At 41.8% G+C, this 19,718-nt stretch overlaps 1 protein-coding gene across 1 annotated transcript in view; it reads right to left on the bottom strand.

Moving 5' to 3' along the window:
* asic1c (acid-sensing (proton-gated) ion channel 1c) overlaps positions 1 to 17,722 on the bottom strand; it is a gene marked incomplete at both ends in the record, with an annotated part of 106,899 nt that extends 89,177 nt beyond the window's left edge. The window contains one exon of the mRNA XM_080838119.1: positions 17,159 to 17,722. Coding sequence (XP_080694245.1) covers positions 17,159 to 17,722 — 564 coding nt within the window. The remainder of the gene's footprint in view (positions 1 to 17,158) is intronic.
* Between the last annotated feature and the right edge of the window lie 1,996 nt (positions 17,723 to 19,718).

The raw sequence follows: 19,718 nt of genomic DNA, 5'->3' as shown, positions 1-19,718 counted from the left end.
TTACTTTTACTTTCATTTGCCGGTTTACTTGTACTTTTACTTAAGTAATAAACTTCAGTACTTCTTCCACCACTGACTGTAGGCCTGGACTGTAACAAGCACTGTGTAATCTGCTGTTCTGAACAACATGATTGCCCACATCTTCAGCAGCCGTGCATAAAACATAGGGTTTAGGACATACACTTGCCTCAATAATGCAACCAAAATCAAAATGTCCTTCATGCAAAATGTCCAACATTTTCACGAAAGAAATGGAAAGGCATAGACTCTGTGGGCATCAGGAGCTTTGAGGGACTGTTGACTTTTTTATTTTGGCAAAGTTACCCAGTACACTGCAAAGTGCTAATTTAGTTTCAGCTTCACCAACTGTACCAAGACTTCAGGCATCTTAAGCCTTCGTCATTGTGTGGGTGTGGTTTCATCTCATGGCGACCCGGGTCAAGGCTTCACCATTCAATCTGATTTCCTTTTATAACAACGAGGAGGCTCTACATGCGGCGTGCTGGCCAACCACAGTGATTAATCCTGCAGAGGAGGCAGGACTGTTTGTCTGCTCTCCAATCATCCTTCTAGGCTTTATGCTGGGAGAACACGCTCTGACATCTCCCTGGATGCAGTAGGTATAACAAGGCCTCTTCCGACGGCTACCCTCTGGTGCCAACCTGTCACACACCCCCTACCAAATCTGCCCACACGTTTCAAAGCTGCGTCTCTCTCTTGCGAAAGAGACTTGCACTTCTCACCAGTGTTAAGAGAGCAAGAACTCAGGGAAAAATCTTCCAAGTAGTCTTCTCATTGCTTTTTGGATGCATTTGAGAGCCTGGAGCAGTCTGACTTATTAAGTCTCACAGAATGCTTCTGTGTCACGTGAGTGATTTGAGATGGAATGTAGGGGAGGACATAATAATGTGTTTGGGCTGCTTAATGTCTTTTCACGTTCCAATGATAAAAGCAGTTTATTTTGCTTGAGTGTTATCCCTCCAAAAAACCTTGTCTTCGGTGTGTCAGAATTCATGAGGTTAAATGGCAACCACCTGGGGTCCAGTTCTCTCTGAACAGAGAGTTAATTCATTATTTCTCTCAAATAGACTGACTGTTTTGATACTTTCAAATTGAGCTCATTCCTGCTGGAGTCATCGTCTGAGAGGACAAAAAAAGAAAGAAACGACACCACAGTTTAATTACTCAGTGTTAAGAAATGCATGGAATTCAGCTTTTTTTTTTGACTTCTCATCATTTTGGAGGACTGCTACGTTCTTATCAATTTTCCCAAGTGTGTCTCAGCTCCATGTTGAGTTGCCAGGGGCTGTGGGCAGGCAGGTTCTGCCAGCAGAGCTCACAGTACCACACACAAACACACACACACACACACACACACACACACACACACACACACACACACACACACACACACACACACACACACACACACACACACACACACACACACACACACACACACACACACAAACACAGAGATACACACACACACACACACACACACACACACACACACACACACACACACACACACACACACACACACAAACACAGAGATACACACACATACACACACACACACACACACACACAAACAACCACACACAGGAGATTTCTTCTGCCATCACAGCAGCTTGTGAAGCTGGTGTGTCTGCCTGTCATATGGCCAGACTATAGTGGAAGGATGGGTCCATTAGAATCAAAGCCTGTAATAACAGCAGACATTATTAAGAAATCTAAAACAACAAGGGACACCCACCAGCCAGTAACACAAGTCAGTCTCTGACACCAGTTGCTATGAAGGTATTATCCAACTGTTTGCAATTACACAAAAATAATTGATAGTACTATGGTGTTTTTTTGTAATGCATTTTTACATACTAGTATTCTTGTAAAACAATATAGAGAGTGGTAATCTGAAGACGTCCATGTTAAAACGAATCCAGCCATGTTCAGTTCTGCAAAGCTGTGTGGGTGTACATTGCCACACATTTTCCTAGAAATTATGAGACGTTCCAGAGTAATGTATGCACTGCAAACAACATGAATTATTCCATGTACAGATAGTGATTAGATTTGTGGCTACATCAGGACTAAAGCCCATGTCCTGATTATGTGACCGGTCAGCGGAAATGAGGAAATGCTAATCACATTACACAGTCATGCCTGGTATTGATCTAAAGGAAAACTGTATTATCCTGTATTTGACAAATTATGTTCACCGAATTACTTCACCAAAACTCTTTAATATACCTTATGTAACAGCAAAACAGCGATCTTTGGCAGCTGTCATCAGATGACCACAAGCCAGAATGACTTTATATATCGATGCCAAGAAAGGACGTAATTCTACAGATGTTTGATGTACAGATGACTTCATTGTATCCTTTGTTTGATACCAATCCTGGACAATCTGATTAATGTGCTTTTGGAAATGAATAAGCAGTCAATCAGGTGATGGTGGTGGATTTATCATTAGTCATTTTTAATTGCAAGTGCATGTTATTGTCATCTCTGATTACAGCGAGTGTGGAGTACACTTGCAAGATTCCTGTGGTTCTCTCACCTCCCAGTAGAGCTGTAATTTGGGGAGATTATGTCCCCTGTGAAGACATTATTTCATAACCTCCCCTTCCAGAATTATAATGAGTCTCGAGGGAATGCCTACTTTTAAAGGGTTTCTTATTCTCAAGTGCCACATTTAAAGAAATCCGATACACTACACAGCAAGTGCACAGCTGCCCTACAGTATCAGTAAATCAGTAGTTCTAAATCAGAACATCACATCATGAAAGGATAGTTTATTGGCATGTAACAACCTATATAACATATTAAGTGACAACTGGATTTTTGTTCACAACTTTTCAGTTTTCTCTATTGTTGTCTGTGCCTCCGAGACATGTTTTTATTTTTCTCTGTAGCTCATTAATGTTGTTCAGTTCTTTTTTCCTTTAAATTGGTTCTGAAAGTTTATGGCATGCCTTAGGTGACTGCTTGAAACATCACACTGAGCTCCACAAAACAGTGACTACAAGACGACATGAAATGCAACACCAGACCACTGTTCACTATGGACTGGAAACATTGCAATGTCCGCTTTTCATCATTCATCATTCAGTCAATCAAAAATAACTTGATTTGATGTTGCAGTGTGAAAGACTGAAACGCTGAAACCAAAGCAATGATTTCTCAAAGGCATGAATTAATATTTGGTTCTCCTAAACCATAATGCTCATTTTAATCACTTTCTGAATTTGAATAAGTACATGTGATATGTTGCAGCATTCAAAAATCATTGATTAGAGAGAGCTGAGTCTTTTAACATTGATTATTACTTTCTTTATGCTTTCTCTAAGTTAAAATGATCACGAAATGACAGAACGGATCAAGAGGACATTCTAGCAGAATTACCCATAGATAACATTATTATGAACCGGTGCGCATAGAGTTGTTAAATCAACAGACAAATCCATTTTTTGATGTATGACTACAGACACGGAACAGCAACAACCGCACGTTATCAAAAATTAAGCTATTTCTTGAGACAAGACCTGCAAATTGCTATTAAAATTGCACAGCACCATTGGGCACCAACCCACCCTTTTCTACCGACAATCACTTCATCACCCTGTGGACACTGGCTCCGGTGAGGCCAGTCTGATCTCTGTTTTAACCCATGCGACTCACAAACACACACACACACACACACACACACACACACACACACACACACACACACACACACACACACACACACACCACACACGCACACACACACACACACACACCCCCACACACACACACACACACACACACACACACACAGAGGCTGCGAGACACTTGCGTGGATAATTAGAAAAAACATCGTCCTCCGCGACTTTTCCTCTATGGCCCTGCCTTTGTTTCATCCCGTACGAAGGAACGGGAAGCACATGCTCTTCAAAGGCAGTGGAAATTGGATGCTTAATCGTGCTGAACCTCCAGTAATGCGATGCCAGACAAAGACATGGAGGCAATGCATCACCACCAAGTCTGCCTTAGCAACACGGGTCTCGAGAAGGTTGTCAAGAAGGGAAAGCGAAGGAAACTTTTAAAGCTTGTTTTCGAAAGCTGAAATAAAGACTATTATAGTGCCACTTGGATGATGTGATCAGCCCATACCAAATGATTAGAATGAACTTGAGTGTGTCTAGAACTGTTAGAAGTTGCACTGAGAACCCTGATTTCAGTTTGGGTTGTTTTTTATGTGATTGCATGTTTTTGTGTGTGTGTGTGTGTGTGTATAATGTTTGACAATCATTAATTTATTTAGTTTGATCAGCAGGTTTCATTCTTGATGTTGGTTGTGATGTTTGGTTTTGTTTGAGGAGATAAGAAAGAAATAGTCAGCCATTTGCCATCTGGTGGCATGCATACATTTTGCCAGGCGTGTAAGGTCATGTTTGTTAATATAGTGTGTGTGAATGGGGAGATCTCATGTGTCGAATAACACAGAGAAACTGTAGTTCCAGAGTACTGACATTTTGTCTAACATTTCACTGACTTTTGGCCTTCAACACTTAAACCTTGGACAATTTGACACCTGAACACTTAACCTTAACCTTGTGACTCGTATCCAAATTGTTAAGTGGAAGTTAAGCAGAACAGAGCAGTTATGCAGAACCAGTTCGTAGAGTATATAATACTTTCCTTGTACAACAACAAAAATATTTATGCTGGATTCCAATCTAGATTCATTCTTAAATGTTTCATGTATCAAACTGTACTTGTGCCTTTTGAAATGAAAGATGGAAAGCCGAACTGATGGAACATTTAATCCATAATCTTAACCTTTTTAAGCAGACGTGTGTACAACAAGTCTACTTAATTGCTTTAAAGCTGCAGGTATGCGCACCAATAACTAATGCAGTGTTCTGCTTTGCAACCTACACCTAATGTATCCTCCTATATTTAGCAAGAGAGTGCATGGGCAAGACTTGTAGAAGCTTACTTCTGTTAGTGGTTAATCAGCAGCTGTTTAAAATCAGTGGACTGAAATTCCAGCACTGCCCTGTTCTTGTGGGCATGCAAACATTTCACTAAGGTAAGCTGAGGGTCACAGTCCAAATGTTAAAAAGCAGAGCATATAGGAGCTAATGTCACGCATGGCTATATGCATAAGAAGCGCCGCTTAAGAGGAAGCAGAGGAGTGTAGGCGTGGAGAACAGCCTGGGGGGAATCTGGCCCAAATACACTTGAGCTGTACCTGACGCAGGCTTATGATATTCTTCATCTGTATCTGACAATCGTATCGCTCTCGCCTTCGAGGCAACTGTTATGGAACAGAAACACTCCAATGTACTGAAGAAATTGCATCACGTCACTGCATCACAAAAAAGAATGTCATCATTACCGTGGAAAAGGCTTACTGCCCAGGAGCGATAACTTCCTGCTGGCTGGCAACTGAAATTGAAATGCAATGCTTGAAAAACTACACGTAGAGTGTTTCTTTTCTGGTGTTGGTTTAGCCGAGTGTCTTTCATCTTGAGATTATGCTCTGGTCACCCAGTACTTTTATTTTGGTGAGTGAGTACAAGAAATGTCTGAACAAATGACGAATAGGAGGTTACTATGACAACGAGGTGAATAATTATTTGCTGCAGGAGGAGAGAGTGGTGTAATGGCGCTGGCATGCCTTCTTCAGGATATAAAACACCGGGCCAAGACAACGTATGGGCTTTCTGCTGTTATTGTCACAGATCATTAAGTCACATTTCACCTCCTTCATGAATGTTTTTCTCAACTTATAATCTTCTCTTATCTTCTCCAGTCAAGTGCCTTAACAGAGTCAAGCATCAAGGGGACAATTACTATAATTTAAGCACTTAGATGATGTCAGACATCAAGCATTTGCTGTAGGAACTGTCAGGGCTGAATAAATGCAGTGGCAGAGCTAACAAATGAAGAAGTGTGTGTGTGTGTTCCTGATGGGTAGGTACGTGTCTGCGGTGTATGTGTGTGTGCACACTCATGTACAAGTGCACACGTGTGTATATCTGCATGTGTGAGGCTGGTTTTCACCATTCATTAGACACTAATGTTTTCACCATGTACCTAGCATCAGTCAAGAAAAGCATTTACATATTTAGTCTTGATCCTCCAACATCCTGCAGACATTTCATGCAGTGCTCTCCACAAAGGAGAAGTGATTTACTGCTATGAGGTACGCTGAACTGGCAAGGATTACTTTCAAATCTACCCCAATCGCTTCAGTAGCCATGAATGATAAAATCTGTGAGGTGACTAAAGATTCAATTCCTACAGTAATCCTGAACAACTGTAAATACCTAAATCTCAAAGGGGTGCACATGGTAAGTGTCTTATTTCACCCTGCAGGCATGTTTAGTAGACCGACATGACACTCCAAGCTAAAGTCCACTACCTCAAGCTCATTAATGCAGCGTCAGTTGGCCTAGAAATACCCTTGTATGCAGAAATATATAGGAAGTTACTGTGTGACTTCTTCAGTGCTGAAATTAGCCAATTTTAAGTGCGGGAGATAAAACACTTCCCTGTTTTTTTTCCTCTCCTCTCCACTCCCCAGCCACTGGCAAGAAGTGTAATATACTGTATCTAACATTGCTTTATCCGGCACTAGCTTTGGTGCTTATGAAATAAATGCTTACAAACTGGGTCTTCTCTACTTCCGAGTGCAGATTAAGAGCAATTACTGTACCATGTCAAATCACAGAGCAGTTCGGTCAAGATCTACTGACACTAGGATCTACAAGAGAAACATCATGTTTGCTCATTTAAAGAGATCCAGAAAAATAAATATCCATTAGTGTCTTGACCAGACGATTTTTTAGTTTGATGTAATCACAACATATTTTACTCCTTTTGAGTTAAGTGGCAGGAAGTGAAGCATTTCAGAGGTGTGCAAATAGCTGACTGGCAGTTGAGTGGAAGACAGGTTACAGTGGCATTGCCTTAAGTGTGCTCAGGGGCCTAATGCATGATGGCACAACAATTGGCAAAGATGTCTTCTCTTCTCCTTATCAAACTCTTTATTCAAAAGGTTTTGAATAACATGTTTGGAGGCCATGGTATAGAACATATGGTGAATGGACCATGTAACATATAGGAGTAAACTATGAGTTCAATCAGGCAAATGAAAAAACACACACCTAAAGTCTAAAGTCTATGTAAAGAGAATAGGATTTTTCTTTTTTGCATAGTGCATGCAAAATTCAGTCAAAAGATTTTCAACATATACTATATTCAGTGGTAATGTTCAGAAATGTCCTTTGCCAGACTTTTACATTTCTTTAAATATTTGAATATAATTTATATACTTGTGGTAAGCAGATGTTTTACAGTTCAAGAAAGCTTGTTTTCTGGGAAATGCAAAATACCTATTCCAAAAAGATAACAGTACCAAAAAAATTAGGTTAACATTTCCATGACTATGCAGACCTCTTCCTAGAACACACACAATACGACCTGGCTCTCAGACTGACAAGTACCTGTCCTGTGCCGATTTGCTCCTCCTACTTAACAAGGCTTTATGTCTGCCCTCTCAAAACAGCCTCCCGACGGCCTGGTTTGTTGGCTCTTAAATAACGTTAATGAGAGGATTGGCAGCAGGTGCCAGACAAGCAGCCCGCAGCGCTAGGTTGAAGTGAATTACGCCCAGGCGGATGCCTCTGTGACGTAGGCCCAGGCGGATGCCTCTGTGACGTGGGCCGAAGGGAGCAGAGAGGAGCCTTTCAGCCCTGGAAGCCAGATGAGAAGAGTGCAGTGGTGCTGACGGTGACTGTGCAGTTTATGCATTTCATATTTGGCAAACACTTTTTTATCTTAAGTGACTTGGAGGGCAGTGAAAAGAAGCTATTACACCAGTGCTGCATCTCCCCGGGTGCTGACCCTGTGACCCCTACTGTCATTTCCCTGCTCTACCCATGTGGTTTACATTTACCAACACCAGCAAATTTGAGCACAGGGAGGATAAATATTTTGTCAGCATGTGCTCTCATTGGGAAACAAAGCCAAGACTGTGGTGTTGCTACTAGAGCCTTACAATACCATTCAGCCGTAGAAAGAGAGCCTTCATAGAGACAATAATACCAATAATACAATAATAACACCCAAAGCTGAGGGCCATGACCTTGAACGCTCTGGCTGGTAAGTGAGCACACTCCCAGACAGTGGCTCATACAAAAACCATATGGCCACTACTGCCTGTTCTTTGACCCACTAGTCACCCCTCCACAAGGTTTAACTGATAAAAGCATGTAACATTATGAAAGCTAAATTGACCTATCCTACAGCTATAGTACCTCCAGATTTCATCCATGTTGATCTCATTTATGCATGGGGGTCGGATGCAGCTGAAATATAATAGAATTTGGTTAAACATAAATAACAAAACACACATATGTGAGGTATGAATGTGTTGTGATGCTATTTTCCTGTTATAAAGCCACAATTCCTGCCTCCCAGTTTTGTGATAATTTGTGAGCATGCAATATTCCAGAGTTGTTTGCCACTGCCAGAATGTTGGTTTGTGGGGAGGGAAAAAAGGGATTTTTGTCCATGCAGCACAACAAGATTTCAGGGATTAGTCTCAAATGCTGTGAAGTAGACTTTTAAAAGCAGTTTAAATTAGCTGAAAAAGGCACTCTGAATTGAATCCCACCAGTTCCAAAGGAACTAAATCTGTCAGTTAACATCTAGTGCCGCGTCATGCTCATGGATGCCTCTTTCTGTTAGTGCCTCAGGGTATGTAGTGTGATATATTTTTGTTCTAAGCACAAGACATGGGGAGAAGACACAAATACTATTTGTTGGAAGCACAGAACAGTTCAAGAGCTCTCCCATCTCCCCAGGAGGACCAAAACTATTCTCCACATCTGATGTCCTTTGTTGGGTAACCTGATCCCACCAGAGGAGCTGGGTAGCTGTAAGTGGACAGAGAAACATAACAAACACTGCTTATGGCTGACCTCACAAAAGGTCACCAGAGACCAAACCCCTTCATGGTGCACTTTCTTTTCAATCCCATGGACACATATTGACAGCAAAGTGTGATTACTTCAAGGCCAACATTTCCACAGTAACCCAAAACAGTAGTTTAGATGAAATAGAGCCGTTCGAATGAAAGCATCCTCTTTTTAACAAAAAAAGGCATTTTAATATGCTGCACGATACTCAGGCTGGGGCTTAGCAGGTGCTGATCCATGAAATATGCCAGATCAGTCAGTGGGTGCTTCGGAGGCTCAATGCCTGTCATCATGTTGAAATTAAGATGAAAGGTAATGCTCGTTTCAGAGACTTCTGCACTTAAGCACAAGGCCTCTGAATACTAATTCCTGAAACAAAAGTGTGAGAACACACCGGGTCAGTACACAAAAGGAAACTGTCAAGACTTGTGGCAGTAGGCATTACCAGTAGTTAAGATGGGTGTTTAATCTTGCATACACCGCTAAAAGAAAGAATAAAAAGCGAGAGCCAGATTGTGGATTGTGTGGGTCCCCTCGGGGCTTATAGCTCGCTCCGCGGGCGTCCTGACACAGAGACATTCCACTTCTTAGTGAAAGGAAAAGTAGGGGAAAAAAACATTTGTAAGGCATGAGTTTCACGCTGTGTGTTACCGCTTAGCTCTCTTACACCCAAAACATGCTACAGAGAGTTGTGTTTTCCAGTGGTTTTGAAAATAAACTTGTCCAATATGTATTATCAACCTCAATGCGCTCGCCAAAAAACATTTTCTGAGTATTAGTCATCAGTTTGAAGAAACCCTGCCAGTACAACAATAAGGGTATTTTTCTACTTGACAAAGCCTGCGTGACCACTTGTACGTTTCAAGTGTGTGCACTTCACTGCAGGAGATATGCTGTCCCTTCCACATTTGCTATGCATCTCTACCCCTTATTGAACAACAGGGCTTGGCTGATCAGTGGGAGGCAGGCGCTGGGAGCACTGAGAGCACTGAGAGCACAGAGAGAACTGAGACGCTTAAAAAAAATATGACACAGGCATAGCATCCACTAGCGTTCCATTCCCTCCCTTTTCCTTGAATCCAACGCTAAGGTCCACAATTGATCTGCATTTACAGGTGAGAACTCATCTGCCATCATGAAGACTTAAAGCCAAATCTGACCCAAGATTGCAGTTAAGAAACTAAGGGGCAGATGTCCATACATCGGAGAGCACAGTGCAAAAAGTGACTTGACCAGTCTGCAGAAAGCACACGCTGTGTCTTTTCATTTGACGGCGCTCACAACTAAAAGGAATCACAAATGGAAGCACAATTGTATGGAGTCATGGAACCACCAACTGCCAGAAATAAAAAGTTTAGCAGTCAGGAAACAGATATACATGCTGCTGAGGTGTCATTAAACAGAGAGATATTACAGGAAACCAATGCTGTAACAGCTACACAATGCAAAGTGGATGAAGTGAAGAAGAGATGGCAAGACATATAAAGGTGAATAAAAGTTGCTTTTAACATGGCACATACGAGCTTAGCTGGTGCTCAGATACTGGTTCATTGCTTCCCGGAGCACGAATCAAAGACGCAATCTAGATGTACGCTCTTCCCCAGAGTTTTCATACCTACAACTGTATGCTTATCAGCCGCTCGGTGTGCATCTCCTCCCATGTTTTTATTTTTTACGAAACATGCACTTTTCCGTCAACCCTCCCATGGATGCATATGCATAAGCAGGGAAAGCACAACTTGTCATTGTGGTTTTAGGAATGTGTTAGTACATCTGCCCATTATAGTCATGTAGATTAAATGCAATTACGATTAAAAAGCAACTGTATTCTTTAATGTGTAGCGTGGTCTAATGAGCAATGAAATTGAAGTCTGTGTTGTGCTGTCTTCATACGGAGGGAAATGGAAATGGCTCCCAAGCATTCCTTATTTCTTCAGACTAATGAAATCCTTTTCTCATTATTCTCAAGGTCAAAGCCGATCAGGCACACAGTCCATTCACAGACATACAAATACAAAAGGATCAGACACCACGAAAGGATGGCATCCTCTCAGGTATTTTACAGGTATTCCACCAAAACAGTATCAAGTTTTGCTATACTTGGGCACTGTGGGGGCCTCCAGAAAAGGTTTAATCGCTCAGAAAATAATGTAACTGTTACAAGGAAAATGAATACCCCTTTATCATTTTATACTCTGTTATGGTGCTTATTGCCTTAAACATCTTCCCATTTTCAAGGACTCTTCTATTCACAATGACTATCAATATACACACAACTACACACTACAACTCTATGGCCTTGCCTGCACTGCATGTTTGCTTTGTTACTAACACAAAAGCCCTTATATGGTACCTCATACCTTACAGTGTTGTACATGGCAGCCTTACCTGGAATCCAACCCTGTATTTTTTTTTTCTACAAAGCCCAATAACCCTTCATCCTAATGACTTATGCTGTGGACGTGCACAACCTATGAATACATTCTTTACTAGTAGCCCTCATCATTAAACAGATAGGACCTGCTTCATGAATGTAGCTTATCCCATGGATATTATGACCATGAAATCTCAGCAGCCGTTCTATCCCTTTACTAGAATGGATGGGACACCACTGGGTGGATGTGAGGCACTGAGATTGTGTTTTTAATATGCCGCACTGAGCAAGAGGCGTGTTTGCTGCGGAGCGGTGAAACCCTGCCAGACGGTGACAAGCCGAAGTGTGTGTATGCACTAGAATGCGTAATGGTGTGTAGCACCTCGCCACCTCCATTCAGCCCTCGGTCAGCACACACACATCTTCTCGAAGCGAACGGAACTCTGAGGACATCACAGAGATGCGTCTCCACAGCATGCCCTCTTCGAAACTATGTGGCTGAAGTTCATTTGTTTACCACTGGCATTGTGACGGTGCAGCCAGTGCATCCAAGCCAATACATTGAAGTGTCTGCATTCACCAGCTCAATGACCTAGCAGCTGTTTGTCATCTCACACAACAATAGCAATTACCCATGAATGATTCGGTTTTGAAAGCTGAAAGCCTAGTTGCCCAGCAACCGACATTTAAATGAAGATATCTCCATCTCTAGCTAAAAAGGTAAACGCAACAGCTATTGAACTGACAGTTGAGGGTGCTTTGAAACGATGTGTGCAACAATTTTCCCTTTGAAAATGTTGGTGTTGACAAGCAAAGCAAGCAACTGAACAATACATTTCTGGCTTCCAGAGACAAGGAGATCATTTAAGACAGACAAAAATCTAATAAGGGGCATGAATTGATGTGTATTGTGAGTCATGCACTGTATTTTAGTAAAGCCCTGATTCAACAAGGGGTAATTATATCCATACAGCGAGGATAAAGGAATCGGTACTTAGCAAGGATCTTTGTTGCCCTGGAATAGGAAATGGTGGATAAACAGCTGTGAACATTCCAAAATGATGTCCAAAGCAATGATGATGATATAGTATTTGCTGAAATCCTCAAAACACATATTTGGTGTACCTTTACACTTTTAACTATAATCCACCCATAGATATTTTTTCCTGTGCCTTAGAAACAGAACAGTGACCTTGAAGATATGAGAAGAAAGGAAAGAGCCATGTTTGATGTTATACAGTTGTGATTTTAGATAAGGTTCGAGTCTATTTGATGATGATGATGATGATGATGAGGATGATGATGATGATAACCTATTGTCTGGATTTTTTTCTTGCATCACAGCAGCTCCATTTGCTGCTCTTCTAAATTCAAAAGGCAAATCCATCATGCTTTATGCAGCTCACTAAAAAACATACACAAGTGAAGTGTATAACCAGTCATCATGCAAACTACAACTCAAGGTGACACCAAAGCTGAATGAAAACTATTACAGTGTCAGCGCGTGTGTTGATATGGGAATAACTGACTTACTACATGAAAACAAGGGAACATGTCTCATAAAGAAGCATTCCGGATAAATTGCTATTCGCTAACGATTTGCTAGCGGCTTAAACTAACAAAATCTCTTGAAATGTGCTGACTTTGACATTATGACAAACTAGTTACTCAACAACTGTCCTACCACAGTCAAACATCAAGCAAGTGCAACACAAGACAAAGCAAGATGGCAAATAAGCTACTTACTAGTTCGGCAGACAGTTAAAAGCCGGGCGACGTCAGGCAATCCTACATTTAGCAATTATATGCCTATATGGACCCTGGTATGGCAATGGCACGGAGGCGATTCTCCATATTAAAAGTGATTGTAGCTTTTTTCAAGCTGTTATTTTAAGGTAAAACTGCTTATCGTAACCCTAATCCTGAAGTATAATTGTTGCATACTGTTTAAGATAGTAAGAGCAGTAAATGGTGAAGCTGAAATCTGTAGGCAAAATTAACGAAGCAAAAGTTAGTGGGCTAGCTAGTAAATCCCCCCAGCCCATTTTAGGTGCACATTCAAAACGTTTCTCATGTTGGTATTCAAATGATTCAGATCACATACAAGTTACTGGACTGTCAATAGACTCCTGTATTAAGTAGTCTTTCAGATGAATCAATTTTTATCAATTTATGTTTCAGATTAATCAATTTCTATCAATGTATCTTTCAGATAAATCAACAGAAAACTACACACGTCATTTAGTATAACCTTTTACAGTAGATCATTCCTAGGAAGCCTCCAATGATATACTATCTCACCGTCAGACTAATCCAACTTGTCAGATGTGGATCTGCCAAGGAGGAGAGACTGTTGTTTAAACTATTTATATTGTGATACCATTGTGGCCCTGCAAGACCACTGCCTGATTCTCAGACATCCATTCTTAAAAATAATTCATACATCTCTAATACCCTTCATTTTTCCACTGAAGTATGTAGTGTTAGTAAATAATAGTATGGTCATTTAAACCTGGTGTATGGTAGTTTGAACTTAGTAGTACTGCCCATCGATGGCATAACTCAAAACAAGGAAATATGCCTTTCAGTAAGTGGGACTGTGAGAGGTATTTGCCACAGCACCCCTTTTATAATCATTGAGAATTACAGATCCAGTTGAGGGGCTGTACATAATAAATTCTACTCAGAGCAGAAAGACTGGCATAAGAGTACCAACAACTTATAACTGAGACGGATTGGCGGTATGGGTGCCAACACAGTCACAGACTAACGTAAAATCAGCAGTTTGAGATGTTAGACTACTCAAGCTGTTGTGAATCACAAGACAAAATAGAACTGCCCAATCCACCACAACCTCCTCTTCAGCATACTCAAGTTTTATTGTAACACACATATTTAATTAATATGAAAGATCTTCAGACAGACATAAACAAGGTGTTCAACTCAGTTTTGATCTTGGAAAAAAAATCCTACTTAATAAAGACACCGTTCCAGTTCAATTTGTCCACTACGTGAAAAACTGACAGCACACTTACTTGATCCAAAGAACAATATAAGAGCTCACGTCAACGTCAGTGTTCATTTCATATTGATTCTGAGATTATTGATCAGATCACCAGAGAGTCAGACCATTCCTCACAACAGAGAGATAAGGAAACATTGTCTGTTTTATGAATAAGGAATGACACTCCATATAAAGTATGTTTAGATGGTTAAACAGAAATCCTTTATGACTTTGAGAAGTTATCAGTAGGTTATATGTTTGAGCTAAGTCTTCACGCTGCAACAACTATTACAGTATTACCCTGTAAATCATCAATCATTTCCACACTTGTAAAGAATATTTTGAGGCAAACTGCTCAATTACTGATATGCACACATCCAACACCTCACATATTGTCAAGCAGATGTAGGCTACTGTACACACTGACATGCAAGAAATGGCATTTTTACCTAACCTCATTTAAAGTGAACTACCTTAATGGTGCTTGACATCATTTAACTCAAAAATCCAGGCCAAGCCCTGGATTATATCCGCATCTGCATCCAGTGAATCTACTATATAAGTTATAGTGCTGCAATAAGGTATCAACTCAGGTATCAAATCAGCAGTGACATTAAAGGTGTCTGTCATAGTATTTTATCTTAAGCTATTTACAGCACAGTAATGCTCCTTCGGAATTGAGGTAGCTATGGTCCATCAGTTCAGCTGCAGCAGAGGCCTTTCTCCTAAAAAATGACTGAATGAAACTCCCTGTGAAGTCTGACCACCGCCAAAGTGGTCATTCAGTGATGTCTGCTCACCCGTGTGAATGTGTCCCGTTGTCCAGAGGCAGAGTGATTCTACAGTACATAAGCCATTCTCCTGGTGTGTTCGAATTCACCTGCTTCATGCTTGTCGCAACATGTATTCGGCAAACTTAATTCCTACCTTAATCGGAAGAAAACAAACCTATGAAAGAACACCATATGTTAAGCATAATTCCCTTTATTCTACTTTAGAAACCTATGAATGCAGCTCACATAACTATAATGTCCTTGGTGCTTGATCTCTGATCAAGATAGTTTCTCTCACAGGCTAGTGCCTTCCTCAAATCATCTCCAAAAGCATGGGTGTCACAGATAAAACCGCTCAAATTTGCACCCAGACACCTGCGCTCATGACAGCACTGCCTTTGCCTATACGTCTCCATTTTCCAAAATGACACATAATAATACCACAGCATCCCATCTCATGATGCCAGCTGCTGTCCTGATGCATTTTTGCTTCATCAAAAAACCTCAGCCAATGCCTCAGTATACTAATGGCATGTTAGGCTGTGGTCTCATAAACTCTAGAGAAGGTTTCTCTCTCTCTGTGCCTCTTATCTATTTTCTATTCAAACTTGTAGCAAAAATGCAAAAGAAATGCTAAAAAGATTGAATGATTGACTATAAGAAGTAGTTTTTGGATGCTGACTAGATCGACTCACACTGATGACCATAAACAAATTAGGAAGCTAGGTAAAAGTTCAGCAGCAATTGCAAAAAAGAAGAGCCATACTTTCATGAGTGATGTGCGGTGAACGGTGAACAGTGAACTGTGTGCATTGTACATGTACAGCAGTGGTGTAGTCCTGGGTATACGCAGGTATACGGAGTATACCCACTTATTTTTCAGTCAGCATTGAGTATACCCACTTCTCAAAACAGCATTTATCCTGTGCTGTATGGGCTGCTTAAAAAAATTAAGAGTATACCCACTTCTCCAGGGACCACTACACCACTGATGTACAGCAATGATCAACAGCTAGCATTTAGGAATGTGAAGAACATTTTGGACCTGCCGTTAAGAACACACTCCCTCCATAACTAAGACAGACCTGCTTAAGTTAGTTGGAAAACTTTATCTAAGCTACAGTATTGGTCTAGTTGGAAAATCAATGCATCATCTTGTTCATCTCAGTGACTTTGGCTGCCAGAAGTCCCAATGTGAGAGGCATTCTGGGTCTTGCTCTTCATGCTATTCCACGGCCTGTCACCTGCACCTACACAGCTGCACAGCAGATGAACGGCTTCCTTGAAATGTGATGCTTGTCAACTACGCAATCGTATGCAAGGACATATCAGCTCTGGCTGGGTGTATGTCCAGGACAGTTCTCTAAATGTTCTCATCTCTTAATGTGAGGCAATGTTTACCTCCACCCGTCTCTGCTTAGCTAAATGGCTCTCTGAGGTGTTGTCAATCACTTTGAGAACAGGCCTTTAAAAAAAAATAAAACTGAAACACATGAAACCAGGCAAACAAGCTATATGACAATCCAGGCACTAATTCTTGGATTGTCAATACAATGTAATTTCTCTGAAACAGAAAACAACAGCACAGTTTGTAAAGGCAACATATGCACTATGACAACGTAAGAAAAACCAAAATGAATTCCTAACTGTTGATGTCAAGCCAAATTTACTGTCAGCCCTGAATGTCCTTATTGCAGGGGGATTTCACCACGCCCCCTCTGTGTGCAGATACATCATCCTCATATGTCCTTACAACCTGGCAAATGTCTCCCTTGATTGCATTAAGACTTTGCTTTATCCTTCTGAGCATTTGCAGGAATTATGACAGACCAGCTATTTATTCTCCAGGCCTTTAAACAAACTAAGATTGAGGAACATTTTACACAAGGGAAGCCTGAGTACACTTTAAATATGATCTCCATAGTTTAATCAATTCATTCAATACCTCTCTAAATTAAATAATCAAAATCCCCTGAAGCTAAAGACCAGCAGTGAAAAAAATATGCAAACCAGAAAGCACACTTACAGTGGTGAAATTCGTGGGGAAGCACTCCTCTCCTCGATAGGTGCACTGTAGAAGCATCTCGTTGATGTCATGGCCTGTGCGGTTGTAGAAGTCAGTCATGTTGAACTGCTTGGGCTTAAAGTTGACAAAGTTCGCCTTCTCCTTGAGGGCTGCCAGCACCTCAGGTTCAGCTAGGTGTGTGTTGGCGATCTGGTAGTTCTCATTGAGAAGCGCCAGCAGCTCGCCTACGTGGTAGAGGTCATTCCGGGTGATCTGGGAGAAGCGGAACTCATTGAGGTTGCAGAAAGTGACCGACGGGAAGGTGAGGTTTGGTGCCGCCACCTCGTCCAGTTTGGTGACGTGTGGGTACTCAAAGAAGTACTGTATGCGGTCCATGCACACCAGGAGCAGCAAGCCCAGCGAGCCCAGGAATGACAAAGACCACAGGAAGCGACGGAAAGTCATGTGCCCATAGGCGAAGATGTGGCTCATGCCATGCAGGGTGGAGGAGTTGGCGAAGGCTTGTAGGTTAGAGGCTCGGATGCTCTCAATGCTTTCCTCTGAGTCTCCCTTCATGACTGTCATTGATCCTCACAACCAGCAGGACTTTGGTTAAAGGCTATGCTTAGCAACAAAACAGTATGGACCAAGTAACTGTGCTCCAAGGCAGACCCTCTCCACTGCTTTGCAATGTGTGGCGACTGTGAGGAAAAAAGAACATTAAAAGAATACTAAAGTGCTACCTGGGAAATGTTGACAGCTGTTTTCCAAGATTCCTCTTTCATCGCAGTGGGTTTGTGCAGGGATGTCAGCTGTTCACATAGTCCCGGGGTCCCTCTTTTGCTTTTCAGACTCCTCTTCTATTCTTCACCATGCTCAGCTGTCTTTTGTAGCGGAACTGAACACAATGACAGCTCCTAATACACCCACTTTCGCGCGAGAAAAAAACAACAACAGGGGAAGCCCTAAGAATTCTGTGCTGTGTGCCGGACAATGAGAAAGCTCAAACCGGGTTGAAATAACAGATGTAGAAGAAAGAGACTGAGAAAGAGAGAGAGCGGCTGAATGTGAGAGGGAGATGGGCGCTGCAGTGAAAGGCTCCGTTTGCCTGGAGAGAGGGGCTAACCCTTCAATGGTCAATGGGACCCTTCCTCCTCCAATCCATATGAACGCCCCTACATTGCCGGGATAATGCTATGCGATGGATTTGTGAATGGGGAGAAGAATGAAAGAGCGGAGTGTGTCTCTTAATGTCGCGCCTCCTGCCACCTTCTTTTCTCTCCTGCGCTGCTTCTTGTCTCTCTCTCTCCCACCCCCTCCTGTGGCTCCGCTTCTCCCTTGATGAAAATGAAGGGTCATAGACCTCCCACTAACCCACCTCTGTGTTTGACAGCCTGGGATCTATCGCCTCTACGGAGATCCACCTTCCTTGTTCTGCCACTGGTTCAACAGTGAGGTCCGAAGCCACGGCAGCCCAATGTGTCTTCAGTCAGACTCACTGCTTCTGTTGTCTGGCAACTAAAGCTTGGTTTAAAGCCTGCAAGTCTCTAAAGCAAGCTTCTCCATCCAGTTCAGCATACACATTTGTACTCTGCCTCCTGCCGCCTTTCCCTCTCTTTTTGCGGGCTGCAAGCTAGCGCTCAACCAACCAACCCCCCCCCCCCTTCCCTTTTCTGCTCTTTAGTAGTCAGAATCCATCCCACTGCCGAGTGCCTGCCTTGCTTATGTGTCTGTGAGTGGAGAAAGGGGGAGGTTTCTCATTCAATACAGGATTCTCAGTAACTCTGACTGCTACAGGCAATTACATGCTTTCAGTTTTACAGAGAGCCACAGGTAGTTCATGCTTAGCTCTTTAAAAAGGTTGCTTAATACAGGCATGGCTTTTAATGATTTTGATTTGGGAGAAAAATAAACGCAATGTTTTTATCAGGCATTTCAGGAAATTGTGCATTCTGTATCAGTGATGATTACAAAGCAGGCTTGGTTTCCATGGTAAATATTTAGCCAGACTCATTAAATGACAAACAATGGATCTGTGTTTACTTCTAAAATGTCACCGGTCCTTGTAGACACACCCATCATAGCATAGCACACTACAAAACAACACAACAAAAACTGTCGCCTGGGACGGAAAAAAGTATTTGTAGCTTCTGAAGAAAAGGAAGTGATTCAGCAATTTGGGTTGAGCTCAATGAGATGTGGGGGTTAAAAGTTCACTTCACCCTTTGGATTAACCCTTTCACTGCTTCACGTACATGGGAGTGGATTATGGGCCTCAAGGGGGCTCTGAGGAAAGTGATTACCATAACAATGAGTGAATTACCTAGGACAAGGCCAGCCCCCCTAGGAAATATATCCACACCCCTGTTTGGATACCAGACTTCTGAAGCCTAGCAACAAACCCATTGCACACAAGCCACCCACTGCATTTCTATTTTTGGTCACTGTGATCACCTTATATCAACTTCTTAAGAAACCTACTGGATACTCAATCCATACAAATGCCTACCAAACCACACTTTAACCCAAGCAGCACAGTCTTCACAAGTACTTATTATGTATAATTACTTCAGTCAATATG

Source organism: Sprattus sprattus (assembly GCF_963457725.1).
Source record: "Sprattus sprattus genome assembly, chromosome: 4".
In the NCBI taxonomy this organism is placed as follows: Eukaryota; Metazoa; Chordata; class Actinopteri; order Clupeiformes; family Clupeidae; genus Sprattus; species Sprattus sprattus.
The sequence above is the reverse complement of the archived record's forward strand: the minus strand, read 5'-3'. Positions and strand labels throughout refer to the sequence as shown.